Below are 17,052 nucleotides of genomic sequence, written 5' to 3' on the forward strand. Positions count from 1 at the left end.
ATTGTTTATTTAAATATCTCCGATACCGCTGTTCTTATTTACTTAACGTCATGTCCATGTTTACTTAATAACGGGTTGCGTACAGGAAACACAACCTCAAAACAACGTTGTACAAGAGTTATATAAATTGTATTTCCTTCCGCTCATCAAGTACGTTTGCAACATGTTCAGTGAGTCGACGCTATATTTATGAGCAGTTTATATCGTAACTATACTTAACAATCACTTTTCGCTCAGTGAGCGCTCACTCAACAGTTGCACAACGGTTCGCGTCTCCCGAGCGCGCTCATCGTTCGAAAGAAAATGATAATAAAAGTAAGAGAACATTTGATTGGTCCTCTCGTGGACAAGTAGCTATCAGTATTAAAAACTCTCCCCGAATAGATCAATTCGAACATAAAAAACATCGGACAAAAAAGCTTAAAAACAAAACTGAATCAAATTTAAAGAAAAACCGGAGAAGAATCTTTCCTCGAACTCGAAAAGGAGAAACGTAGATCGAATCGATTAATCGATCGAACACCGCTTGTCCCTAGGAGCGCGTCGGTTGGCAGCGCACTTGTTACCGACGCTAGTTGTGTGCAATGGTGGACGAGGATCGCGGAGGCCGCTTGTGCGCGCCGTCAAGCTACTGACTGTTCCGGCCGTTTCTCCGATAAGTACGACGGAATCGCTCGCCGTCGGTGGCTCGTCGTCGCGTCTCGCCCACGGCAAGCACGGTGCCGCGAATTCGTTCGTCTCGCCCGGCGTCGCTCGGCAGTGCCATAGTGATATCTCGTAGCCCCGCCGTTTTTCGTCCGTTTTGACACAGGTTTCACCGCGGGACAGCGGTCGGCGGGAGCGGAAGGGTAGGAGGTGGAAGAGGGGGGAGAGAGCGAGCGAGCGAGAGAGAAAGAGTGCTGGCGCGCTGCTCGGCGCGCCTCGTTAATCTCGACGCCGTCGACTTCGAGGGACTCGAAATAGCGGAGGATGATACGGGCATGAACGCGAGATGAGCGATTCGCGTCGCGGCAGCGAGCGCGTATCCGCCCGGGCTCCGGCGTGCGGTTGAGTGCCCGCTCTACACTCCGCGTTGCCAGTGCCGTAAACAGTGCGCACGTAAATACAGGAGACACGCATACATACGCGCAGGCGCGCAGCACACATAGTGCGCGTCTCTCCCTCTGTGTGTACGTGTTGCGCGCTGCGGGAACATACACTATTCCCACAGCGGCGACTCTCGGTGCCTGACGAATTCCGTTCGTCCGCCGCTTTTATCGCAAGGTGTGACACGTACGTGCGGAACTTGTGTCCGAGCGTGTCGATCGGCACCCGTGGAACGTTACACGCCGATATTCTCGTGAATTCGAATGTTTGCGGGAGGTGCTCGGTTCGCGCACCGTAGAGAGGTTAGAATCGTGCCGTGAGATCTCGAGTGCAGCGGGAGCGTCCGAGGAACGCCCGAGCGAGCGGCCAGTTTTGACGTAATTCGAATTTATATTTTACCGTGGTCGTTGCGGACTGTATCGACGACCGTTGCAACAACTCGAACGATCGCGAATCGCGGTTTCTGTGATAAGTGAGAGGATCGTGAGTAAGGACGCTCGCCGGATAATCGGCCGAATATCGCGGACGCATTATCGCCGCGGAGGTAACTCGTGCGGTGGCGGTGGCGGTGGCGGTGGTGTACGATCGCGCAGTATGAAAAAATGATGTGATCGACGGTCATCATGGCGGCACCCATGCTAAAGTGGAAGCGGATCGCGAATCCGACCGGACCCCAGCCGAGACCCAGGCATGGCCACCGGGCGGTCTCCATTAAGGACCTTATGGTCGTTTTCGGCGGCGGTAACGAGGGCATCGTCGACGAACTGCATGTGTACAACACAGGTGAGTCGCGCTCGCCTGCGCTCAGCAGCTCAGCTGCCGTGCGTCCCTTTCGGTGCGCGCCGTTCCTGACGATTCCCGCTAACCAATATGGCGGCATACGTTGACAAGACGGTCACCGGCCGGATCCACGGTCGAACACGCCGATTCCGCGTCCGGAACGTTACGGACGCCGGTCGGCCCGCGTGTTCGCCGTCGGGCGCGATCGCCCGAACGTTCCGGGGGGTTCGTGGCGGCCGTTCGGCCCCGGTGGATCCGCGAAATCGCCGCGATCTGTCAGTCTACATGTTTGTATGCGCGGGAGCGGCCATTGCTGTCTCCAACGCCCCCTCCCGCGCTTCCGAGCGTATAGTGTTGCGGCGCGCCGCGTTTCCCGTCGTTCCACGTTCGCGCTTCTCGGCTTTCTTTCTCCTTTTTTCTTTTCATGCCCGTTCCTCCCCCTCTCTCTCTTTGTTCCTCCCGCAAAGCGTCTGCATATCCTTTGCCGCGTCACACGGATGCACACACATGCCGTCTCTCTCAAACTTTACGTCGCTATCCATTGTGCGCGTGCGTGCGCCGCTGCGCGCATTTCGAGCTTGATTTCGAAATGTTTGTCCTCGCGCGCGAGTTCGCCATGGTAACAACGGGGAGTGCGTATGGATCTGTTCCTTTTCCTGTTTGTGTTTCGATTTTCGCTCAGTTTCTTCCTTTTCTTTCTTTCTTTTGTTCTACTGTAGCTGAGTTTCATCGTTGTCATGTTCAGTCCGTATTATAGAATTTGATGTAAAAAGGAAAGAGGTATTATACCTCATTGAAAATACTTTATTTATAACTGCGAAATTTATGTATCTGTTTCCAAAATTTATAAAGTTATTTATAAATGAATAATAAAATTAATTTATAAATGAATAATACAAACTTCGTGTTTGAAGTATATCATTTATAATAAATAAATGTATTCGAGATAATACGCGCACGTGTAATCTTGTATCGCAATATTTATACAAGGTATGCTTTTGCAGCAACAAATCAATGGTTTGTACCATCCACTAAAGGAGATATACCACCGGGATGTGCAGCATATGGTTTCGTTGTTGATGGCACACGTATTTTGGTTTTCGGCGGCATGGTCGAGTATGGTAAATATTCCAATGAATTGTACGAGCTTCAAGCAAGTCGATGGGAGTGGAAACGTTTGAAGCCGAAGCCTCCGAAACACGAGCCCCCGCCATGCCCGCGATTGGGCCACAGTTTCACGCTGATCGGCAATAAGGTCTTCCTTTTTGGGGGTCTGGCAAACGATAGCGACGATCCGAAGAATAATATACCGAGATATCTCAATGATCTGTACACGCTCGAGCTTCTTCCTAACGGCCAAACAGCCTGGGACGTGCCGCAAACGCATGGACACGCACCACCCCCGCGAGAATCCCATACCGGGGTGGCATACACCGATCGTGCCACCGGCAAATCCTGTCTGGTGATTTATGGCGGCATGAGTGGCTGTCGTCTGGGCGACTTGTGGTTTCTCGATGTCGATACCATGACATGGAACAAGCCAATAGTTCACGGTCCTACTCCTCTGCCACGATCACTCCACACTGCCACTTTAATCGGTCATCGAATGTACGTCTTTGGGGGGTGGGTGCCATTGGTCGTCGACGACGTGAAAGTCGCGACACACGAGAAAGAGTGGAAGTGCACAAGCACGCTAGCATGTTTGAATCTGGGTAAGTTGTGTTTGATATTGCATAAAGTTAGAAATTATACATCATAATTTATGATAAAAGAATTTTATTGTTAACATTAACCGAGAACAGAAATATTAATGTATTGAATGTCGAAAAGTATACAAGTCTAAAATTGTTGAGCTGGAATAATTTGTATATTGAAATATTTTCATATAAATGTTGGCATCTAATAATAATCGATTTAATAATCATGAATAAAAAACAATTCAGAACTCTATTAGGAATTGGGGAAAAAGAGAATTTTCCTTGCTTGATACATCTGCATTATTTAAATTAATTATTGTTTTAGAAACTCTTACTTGGGAGCAATTGACTGTTGATTCGCTGGAGGAAAATGTCCCTCGTGCTCGTGCTGGTCATTGTGCAGTCGGTGTACATAGCAGACTCTATGTATGGTCCGGTAGAGACGGTTATCGTAAAGCTTGGAACAACCAGGTTAGGGTTAGTTTTGATTATATGTTTGTCCACTTGACGCCACGCCATTGCATTAACGATACGGTGTCGCGTCCTTTAGGTATGCTGCAAAGATCTCTGGTATCTCGAGGTCAGCAAACCGGCGGCGCCTTCCAGAGTTCAGCTAGTTAGGGCTTCCACGCAAACGTTGGAAGTGAGCTGGACAGCGAGCCCGTCCGCGCAATACTACATCCTTCAAATACAGAAATACGATATGCCACCGGCAGCAGCGAGCGGCACTTTCCCACCAGTTAGCGCGCCGACGTCGAACGTGCCCGTCAGCGCTACGCCTGCTGCAGTAACGAGTCCAGTGATGGCGACGACTCCTGCAACCATACCGGTCACGTCCCCGCCGGTGACTACGGTCGCTGCTCTTCCTTCGAGTACTCCGCCTGCTGCGGCCGCCAGATCATCCGTACCGACAGTAGCGTCACCGGCGGCAGCGGCGACTCCGTTAAGAGTCCAGTCGGCCGTGCAAAGTCCCGTGCAAAAGACCCTGCCGACGCAAGCGGTGCAGAAACCGGCGAGCCCGATGACTCCGAGAGTCGCCACCGGCAATGTTATACGGATTCGTTCGCCTCTGGTCACCTCGACGGCGGCAACTGCGGCGGTGACTGCCGCAGTGGCCGTCACTACTGAGCAACAGCAAACCGCAGTAGCGACCACGACTACAACCGTGGCGTCCGGTCAAACACCCGCTGCCATGTCCGGAATTGCCGCCCTGGCCGCGGCGGCAGCTGCCACTCCGAAAATCACCATGAACAACGTTCCTATTCTGCCACAAGCCGCGACCGCCACCGCGACCAACACCATCAGGATGAAGAACGTTCAGCCGGGTCAGCAGATACGTTTCGCCGCGCCAGGCGCCACGGTGTTGCGCACAGCTTCGCCACAGCAGAGCAAGCAAATCATATTGCAGAAACCGGGCCAGAACATATCCGGCCAGCCTCAGATCGTGCACCTCCTGAAGACCGGGCAGGGCATGGTAGCTACCGTGCCGAAAGTGAGCCTCATTCCCGGCAAGACTGTCCAAGCGACCGGCGCAAAACCTCTCAATCAGGGACCGACAATATTGCGACTGGTGAATCCCAACACCGTGGCCGGCTCGAAGATCCTCACGACCATGAAGACGTCCAGCATAGTGGCGATGAGCAAGGGACAGAACATCACAGGCAAGCAAACCATAATGATTACTAAGCCCGGAGGTAATGGTGGCTTGGTTGGTAGGACCAACCAGATCATCGTCGTCACTACTGGCTCGGGTCTGCGAGCTGTGCAGGCTGTGACGACCTCGCAAGCTGGTGCGGGACAAGGCGGTAACATCACCACTCCCGTTAACGTTTTACCCTTGTCGGCTACTAATCACGTCACGAACCAACAAGGCGTCAAGATGATCGTCGTCTCCTCGGGCGCAATGGGCGGTGGAACTGCCGGCAAGCCCATAACCATCACGGTACCGGGCCAAGGCGGTGTACCAAAGACAGTAACTATCGCTACCAAGGGCAGCCCGCAGGCTATCTTCAACCCCGGCAAGAGTCAGATTGTTACTATGCCGCAGATACAAAAGACTCCTGTAAGTATTAAAAAAATATTCTGTTAATTAATTAAGAATATAAGTAATTTGTATATTTACAAGAATAACAAATTTTTTATTTTAAAATGTGAATTTATAATAACTGAAAAAATTTAATAAGTATTAAAAATAAATTTATTGAAAATTTGAATTTGCAGGAAGCGGTCACGGTGTCTGGTAAGCCGGTAACACTGCAGATGTCCGGAGGCATAGGCGCGAAGACGGTGACGCTGATGCCGACAAGTAGTTCCATAGTAACCACTTCGAGCGCGTCAGATTCAATAGACACTAGTAAAATGCTCTTTGTTCCATCACAGAAACAGCCTTCAGCTTCTTTAGGTATGTAGAATTTTAATGTACAACAAATAAAAATGATAAAAAGTATAACATAAAGTTACATGTAAAATGATCACGATTTCAGCATCCACGTCTGATGGACCAGCAACTACTGACGCAGCATTGGCTGCATTAGCAGCTGAAGCGGGACTGATAGATCCTGTCCAGGAACCATCAGGTGGTCTATCCTTCATGGTAGCTACGGATGATGGCGGCGGTGGAGACGACAAGATAGAGGACAGCTGTAACGGGAACGAAGCAACTACGGCGGCCGCTTTGGTCTCTCAGATGGGCGCGGCGGAGACGATGCAAGTCGACGGCGATGGGAACTTCGTCCTACCGCAAGTCGACGGGCCAATAGACTTTCTCTTATCGGAAGACGAGGAGAAGATGGACGTAGACGAGGAGCCCGCTACGGAGAACACCGAGTCAACTGCGGACGGAGTCACGGCCGCAGAACAGGACGTTAACGCGGCGGAGAACGTTCACGCGGAAGAATCGGCGGTGAAGGAGGAAATTGCTGCGCCTGAAACGGCAACGGCTGATCTTGCCGGATCGGTCGCAAGTGCAGACGGAACTTCCGAGGAAACGGAAGGCGCTGCTGGCAATCCGTCGGCTGATGATCCAACACCTATGGACGTCAGTGCTGACAGCACGGAGTTGAAATCTGAAAAAATGGAGGATCTTGGCAATCCACTCGCGGAGGAAGCGAAAGCGGCCTCGGAGTTGCCTTTTGTACAATCATCAGCAGAGGCCCAACCCGAGCAGCCGCTTGCGGCGGACGTCGCGGATTCAGCGGTGGAGACTGACGAGGCCCAGAACGAGAGCAACCAAACGAAAAACATAAAGGTCGAATCGCATCTCGAGAAATCGCCCGTGCCAGAGGAGCTACCTACTGACAGTGCGAGCAGTATATCGCATCTCGCCCGAGATGAAATTTCGGAAGCTGAAAAGAGCAAGAATGAAATCGCAGAATCCAAGTCCGATCTCTCGACCGAGAGCTCCTCTCTCGTAAAATCGGAAAGTATCGGTGAACCGCTGATCGTCGATGATAGCACGTCATCTGCGGTAGATTCGATGAATGCGACGCCAGTAACGACTCCCGTTGCCACGCCGTTGAAATCGGAACCGATCGAGGAACCTGTAGGACAGGATAAGGTATCCGACTTACCGGTTTCGTCAGTCAACGGAGTCACGACTGCGCTCGAGAAGGAAACTGAGAGTCCGCAAAAGGGTCTCACGCCAGTAAAAATAGAGATAAAGGACGAACTCGTTAGTCCAAAGAGCTTGAAGCAAGAGAAAGTTAACGACGCCAGATCGGAGACCGGAGACGACTCGACGGCTTTAACCACGTTAGCTACCGCCGCTTTGGGCTCGGCAGAGCCAGTAAAAGCTAAAAACGACCAGGTAAGGAACGAGTTTCACTAGTTTGTGCTTTTTATTGCTGCTCCAGATGAATGAAAACTTTATCATTGTTCGATATGTCAGCAGAGCGAAGAAGAGAAGAAAGAAGCAGAGTGGTACGATGTGGGAGTCATAAAGGGAACCAGCTTTACTGTTCAGCATTATTACCTTCCCGGTGACGAACCGTTAGATATTACGCAATCTTTGACGATGGATGTCTTTAAAGGAAGAACTAAAGTGACATTAGAACCCGGAACTGCCTACAAGTTCAGAGTCGCTGCTGTGAATAGTTGTGGACGAAGTGCCTGGAGCGAGGTAACAAGTCCAATTTCGTACGAAGTTATTTAACGAGAGAATGTTTTCTTGACAAATATTAAAATTATAATTATAATATATTAAATTAAAATTATATTAAATTAAAATTAACTTAAAGTCCAAGATCTTGATTGCTTAACGTAACTTGACGAACGTTTCCGTTCTCATTACAGGTATCGGCATTCAAGACGTGTCTTCCGGGATTCCCGGGTGCACCGAGCGCTATAAAGATATCAAAGTCCGCGGACGGCGCACAAATCTCATGGGAACCGCCGCCCAGCAATGTCGGGCCCATCCTCGAATATTCCGTTTATCTTGCAGTGCGTAGCACCGCGTTGAACAATGACGGGGAACCAAAAACAGTCGTGTCGAATCCGAATCAGTTAGCCTTTATTAGAGTTTATTGCGGTTCGAGTAATTCCTGTTCGGTGAACAATAGTGCCCTTAATGCCGCTCACGTGGACACCACTACGAAACCGGCCATAATCTTTAGAATAGCAGCACGAAACGACAAGGGATACGGACCGGCCACTCAGGTCAGGTGGTTGCAAGGTTAGTCACTCGATTTCCGCACGGGATTCGCGGCCTCGCGTTTCTCTCCTTTTTTATTTTACATTGCGAGAGGGGGAGCGCACGCTTGAACAAATGCTTTATTATTAGCAGATCCAACCACCGCCGTGAAGAGTAATCCGCAAGTGAAGCGACCCGGAGGCACGGATCCACGCTCGCAAGCTTCCCCGCAGAAGAAGGTAAAACTGGACACGGCTGGTGACAATTTCTCGTGAGCCTGTTCCATCCCTGGCCTCGTTCAGCCGAGACTCCCGCAGGCGACGTTACTCATTATTTAATTTTCCGTCGGTCCATACGCCTAACAACGATAATGAGACAGTGTGTTATCGACTAAATGACGTGATAAGAAATAAATGAACACGTAAAGAACGGAGAAAGAAGTAAAGAGAGAGAGAGAGAGAGAGAAAGAAAGAAAGAACAGAAAGGAAAAAAAGGAGAGGAATGTCCATAGGTAGATTTTAAACGTAAGGATCGAAAAAGAAAAGTATTTTTAGTGTTCTGTATGAACGTACCTATCTTTCTGTATCGCGTTTCATCCTTCTTTCGTTTCGCGTGAACGTGAATATCATCAGCGAATGGCATAAGGTACCGTCGTTAAACTGGCGAGATGATTACTTTTCTTTTGGAGTTAAATAAGTTTTTCCATGTTTATAGTGTTTTCTAACGGTACAACATATCGGATGTTAATGCTTACACCATACACACACGCACACAACACATACATACACACACGCACACGCACATACATACACGTACTCGTACTTGCGTATGGTAAGATCCAATTTCATGATTTTTCCGTTAATTTGATATTCATATGATTATTTCAATGTAGACGCTATGGGAACGGATGGTCTGAAAGGACTTGTATACCTTCGCGTATTCATTTAAAAAAGATATATATATATTCTCGATAAAGATATATTTTAAACATCCAAATTCGTTATAATATATTTATCATTGACGATTGTACCAATGCAAATTTGCAATTCTTTTTACATTTATCCAACTATGCAAAGGAAGCTCGATTTTTGCGATGTAGGTATTTAGTGTACATAAAATCTCTTGCACTGACTGAAAATATGTTTTATCATATTCCGCAGCAGTGAAAAATAAATCTTTTGATAAGGTAGAAAATAATTGGGCGATACGTGTGTTGTCTGACCTTAATTAGTCTCCTGTGTCAATCTGCTCGTTGTTCATGACTTAGTTTGTCACGCAGGCAACGCTCTTTACCGTGTCATCGATCCAGTATCACAACACACAGCGACAATCGGTGCTGCACATTATTATTACACTTTTGTTACTGCTAAAAAAAAATGCGGAAGGATACAAGATAAAGGCAACACAAGTAAAAATTAAATTGATTAAAATTGACCATTAAAATTAAAATTGTGTAATACTAAGTTACTCACATGCTTTTGTCAAACAATTGCAAGGATGCAGAGATATTTTGTATAAAATATAGATTAAATGAATTACTACATGTAATTATATAATGAATGTCTTTAAGAATCGGGTTCTAAGATGGTTATTGATATTTTAGTGAATAAAGAAAACTCCAAGGAAAGTTAAGGATATTTTTAGACGGCAACGAAACAATTGTTTTGAATACTGATGTATCTGAATAACGGTAGACTGTATGTCTTAACATAAATTCTAATCTTTTATAGTGCTAAGACAAATAACTAGCGAATAACAGGAAGATTGATACGCGAAAGAAAGGTAAGGAAGAGAGAGAGAGAGAGAAAGAAAGAGAGAAACGTATGTTATCGCATTAGGGGGAAAATGTAACATCCCTCTAAACTTTTTTTTGAGAGCATAATCTTATATTTTAATCAAAATACTGGGTAAGCTTTTGAGAAAACACCGAGATGTTAATTGCGCATTGCTGCTGCTGCTCTGCTCTGCTCTGCTCGGCGGTCTCGTTTCTCTCGGTCGATTTTAGGGCTATGTTGAAGCTGCAATAATTTAAGCGTATATTTTATTATATTTCATATATATATATACATATATATATATGTATATATATTATATATACATATATAGTATATGCATATGCTTTCTCTCCGTTATCAGTTTGTAGCTTAAGCGAAGTAGAACACCATCTACTAACGTAGCGTTCCCGAACGCTTAATCTGTTACATTGAAAGAGTTTTGCGTTTAACAAAGTTTACTTCACTATATATAGGAAGCCTATATGTTATAGAAAAGGACTATCACCAACGTGTACTCTCGAGAGAGTACTTGATGGACGTTGCATTAAGTACATGTACAATCGCAATTGTTTACCGTTTAAATGGGTTCGTGCCCGAGATCTTAGAAGCATTTCCTGGGAATACGAATGGATATATACGATGTATAATGTAAATGGGATAACTAAATGGTATATACTTTCAAGTGTATTGTTTTAATCTCGTTTCTCTTGGCTGATCCTCTATATTTAAAGAAAAAAAAGGAGAAGAAAAACAGCACGAGTGTGTGTCTCTATATACGCTGCTAATTAATAAGGGAGTTATCAGCTGTCTAATTTCTCGTTTGTATATTTTGTTGACAGGAAATGAGACTAATCTGTATCTGTACAAGCCTTGTGCATAAGAGTAATCGTCTTGGAATTGTCATGCTGCGCGATATCTCACCGGTATCCCTTCGTTTGTAAATCGCCTACTACCACTGCATTTATACTCTTCTCATGCAACAATACCGAAGTATGTCGTGCAAATAAATATAGATAAATTTCTTATACGATATGATGATCTTTACCTTCATTGTGTGTACTTTCTGTCGGCGCACTTGGAGCATATGTGTACACGATGTCGCGGTATCAACGCGTAGATATATGTTTTAGAGAAACTTATATATTTCAGTTTATTATTTATTATGTTATCTCGGAAGCGTCTCAGAATCTATCATGTATTTTGAAATTGAGCGATTATGCAATGACTGATTCTAATTTCTTTCTCCTCTCAAAACTTTGTTTTATTTTGCAGATTGAAATATAATCTGTGCGATTATTGTGATTTTATTAAAAAACAAAATAATAAAAGAGAATACGAGACCACAACCACAGCAGAAATTTACTGACGCTATCATTTGTTTCGAAATATTATTTCGTGTTGCCTTTTCCACAGATAAAATTCGCTCGGCAGTAATAAAAGCGTACGTATTTATATAATTGTTTGATTTTCCTGTTTTCAGTCGATCACAGTTAAAAGAAAGCAGAACAATATGCATTTCACAAATTATAAATAATAACAAAAAACAGAAAAATTTGTGTGAATCCCAAGGATGGATGCTTTTGTATCTAATCTAGACACGAACCTGATACAGAGATCACGTGACCTCTGGAGATCCGTGAGGAACGGCGAAGGAGAGAAATTCGCCAAGTTGAACACATTCTTTGTGTTAGGTTAGAACCGGCAAGCGTGTGTGATTGTGCGTATTTACTTGCACAGAATATATATTGCAATGGGTCGTCTATTAAAGGTAAGATTAATTAATGCCAAGAATATCAAATGCGGAAGATTGGTTATGAACGTGCGAATGTAATTGCAGTTGCCGGAGAAGCATGCCGAAACCACCGAGACTTTCGTCTTCCTCGAGGAGGGGCATACCCTGGGAAATGCACTGAGCGCCGTCATACGTGACTAGTACGCATCGTTTGATTATTGCGAGTAATAATTTAAAAGTAATCGATGAAGGAAGAAGTCTTAATACAAAATATTTTGTTCTCCTTGCAGTCCTAGCGTGCAATTGTGCGGTTACACAGTGCCGCATCCGGCAGAGAACAAGATAAACTTCCGCATTCAGACAACCGGCGAGAATGCGACTGAAGTGTTGAGACGGGGCCTGGAGGATCTGGAGAAGATATGCGACATCACGATTGAGAGATTCGAGAAAGCGTACGAGAACTTTAAAGTGAAAGATACCTCTATGGATACTACATAATATTCTCGCGCACGATATATCTGTTTAAAATTATATGTTGACTTGCAAGGTGTGTAAATAAACTGTTTGTATTTAAATAACAATTACAATATAATACCATTAATAATAGTATGCAGGAAAATAGACGAACCGACTTTTTCATAAAATTAACCCGAGAGGCTTAAACGTCTCATGTGAATAAATTAATGAGTAGTGCGTATCGAGATACGTGGTACGCATCAGCTTCCAAGGAATAGGATAATGACGGGAGAGCAACGAAACACATAATAGTTTTCCAAAAACTCCTTCAGGAGTTCGTCATTTATTTAAACCACTTCAGCAGCTCTCACGCCTCCCTTGTGGGTCTTTGACAGATAGTCAGCGAATTCCTGATACGGCGCCTTGGCCAGAGCCTGTTCCTTCCACAAGTCGGGTGTCAAGTAGGCGTACGTCTTCGCGATCGCAGCGTAGGTCGCTTTGGCGAAATTGCCGAGAGTACAGGTGGAACCTCTGGCCGACGTGTAGCAATCCTCGATACCGGCCATCTGCAGCAGCTTCTTAGGTACAGGAGCGGACACGATGCCGGTACCCCTCGGCGCCGGTATCAGACGCACCTGCACGGAGCCGCACTTGCCGGTCACCTTGCACGGCACAGTGTGCGGCTTGCCGATCTTGTTACCCCAGTAGCCACGTCGAACCGGCACAACGGACAGCTTGGCCAAGATGATGGCACCGCGGATCGCGGTAGCTACTTCCTTGGAGCACTTCACTCCTAGTCCAATGTGGCCGTTGCTATCTCCAATGGCGACAAAAGCCTGCGAAATGTTACATTTTTAATCTAAATGTTTAATTTTAATTAAAGCCTGATATTTAATACATATAGTTCTTTCGTAGCATTATTTTCTATTATAATAGAACATTAAATATTAAAAATCTTACATTTTTTGCAATTAAATGCTTCCAATCTTACATCTCTAACTAATTATAAGACTTTAAGTTTACCTTGAAACGCGTACGCTGACCGGCTCTGGTCTGCTTCTGCACAGGCATGATCTTCAGAACCTCATCTTTTAGATCCGGCCCGAGGAACTTGTCGATGATCTCGTACTCCTTGATTGGCAAGGAAAACAGATAGATGTGTTCGAGAGACTGGATTTTGCCATCCCTGACCAAGCGACCGAGCTTGGTGACGGGCACCCATTCCTTGCTGTCTTCCTTGCCACGTCCGCGACCACGTCCTCTGCCTCTGCCACCGCGGCCTCGACCCCTTAGGCCTCCACGATCACCAGCTCCGCGAGAGCCGAAACCTCCACGAAAACCTCCACGCGCGGCTGGAGCAGCGTCCGCCATTCTGGATGATTTTGTAAATACGTTATATATACATTTAATTGTTAAAAATATATACACATCCTTTATCTTAACAAGAATTTAGCTTGCCGGATATGTAAAATTAATTTTATAATTACTACTAATTACGTAGGTGTAGAAATTATTTTAAGAACTTCAAACGATAAAAGCAGTGATTTGTTTGATAGTTAATAGATATTTAATAGTAAAAATCTTGAGTATGTATATCTGCGACGCTGACACGTAGAAGCTAACCTAACAAGCGACACCAACACGTGATACTTGACGAAACATATTGAAACTCAAGAAAACGTTATATATTATTGCACATTTTTTGATATTTCATATAACTGAACGAGGGACTTCAGTAATTGTTTTATTATTGCAATAGATATGAGAAAAAATTGGAAAATTATCGAGAAAATACTCACGCTACTTCTTTCCTGCGTGTAAATTCACGGAAGAAAGAACGAATGAGCTCTCGATTATTTCGAGATGGCACTTGCTATGCGTACCATCTTGTGACGTCATGTCCGGCATTTCAAAAAGTGGCGCGCTGTATTTCCTCGATTAACACGTTCTACTAAAGTAAATTCGTCAAAGTTGAGTTGTTCACTTGTATTTAGAGGAAAATGAGGAATTAAGGTCTGTGTAATTTAATTCTAGGCAGCTTCTTTGTTATCTATAGATTGTAATTTATTTGCTATTGCACAAAATTAGGAATTCTTTTATTTAACTTATTAAACAATTTATCATTCATTAACATTTAACATTCCTACCTTGTACATATACTGATATTATATTACGGTCATCGCCAGAATATATAAATCTTTGAAGTTTTTCCTGAAGCGTTCCCTGAATACCCTTGTACTCTTTGGAATTGTCCACAAACGTGCCTGACGCGTTCAAATCTACGACGAGGGCATCAAATTCTTTGCCTGGCACCAGGTTGCCGACTTTATCGTCAATTGAGAGTGCTGAATAAAAAATAGATATATCAATAAATATAATTATAAAGGAAACTGTACTGCAGTGATACATAAAATGTATCTGATATGCGGTATTGTTTACCTTTGGCACTTCCTAACGTCGCCATATGGAAGACATCCTCGTAGCTGAGTGGTGTATAATCATCCTTCATCATGGATAGACAATTTGATACTAGTAAGGCCGATCTCATCGCATCCAGCATGCTATAGCTTGCTCCACCTGAAACATCTAGAGAAATACATTTATCGTTAGCATATTTTATCAATTAGCTATTGAGTGTTGCATCGATATATAATTAATAACGCTAAATTTTGGTAAAAAGACAGTTGTAGCACCTGTTCCAAGACCGACTTTGACATGGTTAGCTCTCAGCCTCTGCACATCGCAAAGACCACTTTTTAGATATATATTTGAGGATGGACAGTGAATTATAGCTGTCCCATGTTCTTTAAGAATAGCGAGTTCGCTATCTTCGAGGTGGACGCCATGTGCCAATATTGTCTAGAAAAATATATATTTGTAATAAGTTAGATATCTTTGAATAAGATAATTTGAGGTAATTATATATCTTCATATACAAAAAGGCTGTCGATTATTTCAATTTATTACTTAATTAATTAAAGAAAATATACCTTGTTCGTGAGAAGACCAGCAGCTTTGTAAATGGCTGTATACGAGGGTTGGAAATACTCTTGGAAATACTCTTTTGTTGCTGTTATCTCGGCCTTATTCTCAGAGACATGACTCTACAGAAAGTGTAAAGTATGAAACGCGGACGAATGCATTGAAACGTGGACGATGTATTTGATATTCATTACATAAATAATTCATAAGATACCTGTATATGCAAATCTTTTGCTTTAGCAATTTTTGCCAACTTTTGCATTAGCTCCATGTTGCAGCTCAGTGCAAATCTTGGTGTAATAATTGGTTTTACAAGTGGACTCTATCAAAAATACAAAATTTTTTGTTTGTATTGTAATGTGCAAACGAATTATGAGTTTGCATTTACCCCTATTCGTTCGACGGATTCTATAAAAGCCATAGTGTCCTCAATGGATTTCTCAGTGCTCTCCCAATAACCATCGTCACGTGGAATGTTCATGTTGACTTTTCCAACGAAAGCGCGTTGTCCCAGCTTCGCGGCTTTCTCCGCAAGAATCGTAGTCGTCTCACCGTACAAAGATGCAAAGTAGCATGCTGTTGTTGTGCCAATTCCGATAGTACGTTTCTGCAACAGCATTTAATGTGATAATGAAAAATAAATGTGATAATAAAAATATTATCCTACGTAATTATAATTATTATATTTGCAAATGGAATTATTTCCCGATGGAATTATTTCCGATAGAATTATTTTTCATACCACCACCGAGTCGTATGCTTGTTCTGCAAATTTCGCATCGGCATATTTCGTCTCCAATGGGAATGTATAGCTCTCCAGCCAATCCAAAAGGTATTTATCGTAACCCACTCCGAGATTCGGAAACTGGACCGCATGAGTGTGGCAATCGATGAGTCCAGGTATCATAAATCTTCCATCATTCAAAATGGTAACATCGTTTGGTTGAAAATGCTTGAAAACATGTTTCAACTCAGACTCGGAAATATGATTCTTTGGTAAGTTCTCGGTGATGTCGACGATCTGGAAATTGCGTGAAACAAAATATTATTTATTCCTAAATTTAGCAAAATTATTTTAGAATTATTAGTAAAGCCAAAATTGTAGAAGAACGTGTATAGAGTATATTAAATACCTTGCCATCCTCGACAAACACAGCGATACGTTCTTTGGCAATCAATTTCTCATTTTCATCCGTGTGAATCAAGGGACCAACGAAAACTTGTCGAAACATTGTGTGATATTTTTTGGACACGTGCAACTGACTCTGAAACAGCAACAGAGAGATTTCATGCATGTCACTATTTGAGTTGGAAAAGCTATATTAATTTTTTAAATATAAAAATCTTTTCTACTATAATTTTTATATAATTTACAATTGGTGTCGAATTAACTTTTCATTATAATATCATTATCGTAAGTTAGTTGGTGTTATATGTCATGATTGATGTACAGTTGACTAAATATCATTAAACAAGTTTTAAAAGTCTATGTTATACGATATATGTATATATATATATATATAATATATATATATATATATACACATACAAATATAGATAGGATATATAACTTCAGAAACAATTTTATTTTCACCTTTACACTAGCAAAGATTTTTGCAACTTTCATGAATGTAACATCACTTGACAGTGCTTTTATCACAAGCCGCAATCAGTATATTTCTTCTACTTATTTTATCATTATTGACATTTATCGCTATAATCGATACAAACGTGCAAAAGTGATGATTAACGGGAACTTCAACGTGTAACTTTATCTGCATACAATGTGGCGCCTTCTGCCGTCCTAGAATCGTATAACAAGTAACGTTTAGCCGGTGAAGGCATCCACGCAATCTACAGTAGGTCTTTGACCGTACGTTTGACCGGTCTTTGACCATCGGTGGTTGTAATACTATC

General features: G+C 43.7%; 4 protein-coding genes across 9 annotated transcripts; 2 read left to right on the forward strand and 2 right to left on the reverse strand.

The window, feature by feature from the left end:
- The first annotated feature begins 11 nt into the window (after positions 1–11).
- On the forward strand, positions 12–10,993 carry LOC105283850 (host cell factor). 6 transcript variants are annotated; one of them, XM_011346939.3, is made up of 9 exons: positions 12–1,869; positions 2,871–3,578; positions 3,889–4,040; positions 4,114–5,625; positions 5,784–5,964; positions 6,047–7,368; positions 7,450–7,680; positions 7,854–8,232; positions 8,341–10,993. In XM_011346939.3, exons 1-9 carry the CDS (start codon positions 1,710–1,712, stop codon positions 8,463–8,465), a joined length of 4,770 nt encoding a protein of 1,589 aa, XP_011345241.1. In that variant the 5' UTR covers positions 12–1,709; the 3' UTR covers positions 8,466–10,993. The 6 variants fall into 6 exon arrangements, with proteins under 6 accessions (XP_011345241.1, XP_011345244.1, XP_011345242.1 ...); XM_011346942.3 differs by having other exon boundaries at positions 8,344–10,993; XM_011346940.3 differs by having other exon boundaries at positions 7,453–7,680.
- Positions 10,994–11,569: 576 nt separating this feature from the next.
- LOC105283849 (probable DNA-directed RNA polymerases I and III subunit RPAC2) lies at positions 11,570–12,318 on the forward strand. Its single transcript, XM_011346938.3, has 3 exons — positions 11,570–11,733; positions 11,803–11,897; positions 11,988–12,318. Exons 1-3 carry the CDS (start codon positions 11,716–11,718, stop codon positions 12,193–12,195), a joined length of 321 nt encoding a protein of 106 aa, XP_011345240.1. The 5' UTR covers positions 11,570–11,715; the 3' UTR covers positions 12,196–12,318.
- A 144-nt stretch (positions 12,319–12,462) lies between these two features.
- LOC105283847 (40S ribosomal protein S2) lies at positions 12,463–14,052 on the reverse strand. Its single transcript, XM_011346937.2, has 3 exons — positions 13,953–14,052; positions 13,177–13,525; positions 12,463–12,989 (listed from the first exon to the last, which is right to left on the reverse strand). Exons 2-3 carry the CDS (start codon positions 13,522–13,524, stop codon positions 12,501–12,503), a joined length of 837 nt encoding a protein of 278 aa, XP_011345239.1. The 5' UTR covers position 13,525; positions 13,953–14,052; the 3' UTR covers positions 12,463–12,500.
- Positions 14,053–14,197: 145 nt separating this feature from the next.
- On the reverse strand, positions 14,198–17,027 carry LOC105283846 (guanine deaminase). Its single transcript, XM_011346936.3, has 9 exons — positions 16,730–17,027; positions 16,269–16,400; positions 15,878–16,156; positions 15,524–15,742; positions 15,350–15,457; positions 15,144–15,257; positions 14,847–15,012; positions 14,593–14,739; positions 14,198–14,498 (listed from the first exon to the last, which is right to left on the reverse strand). The coding sequence occupies exons 1-9, from the start codon at positions 16,760–16,762 to the stop codon at positions 14,281–14,283; spliced, it is 1,416 nt and encodes a 471-aa protein (XP_011345238.1). The 5' UTR covers positions 16,763–17,027; the 3' UTR covers positions 14,198–14,280.
- Between the last annotated feature and the right edge of the window lie 25 nt (positions 17,028–17,052).

This window comes from Ooceraea biroi, chromosome 4 (assembly GCF_003672135.1).
Source record: "Ooceraea biroi isolate clonal line C1 chromosome 4, Obir_v5.4, whole genome shotgun sequence".
In the NCBI taxonomy this organism is placed as follows: Eukaryota; Metazoa; Arthropoda; class Insecta; order Hymenoptera; family Formicidae; genus Ooceraea; species Ooceraea biroi.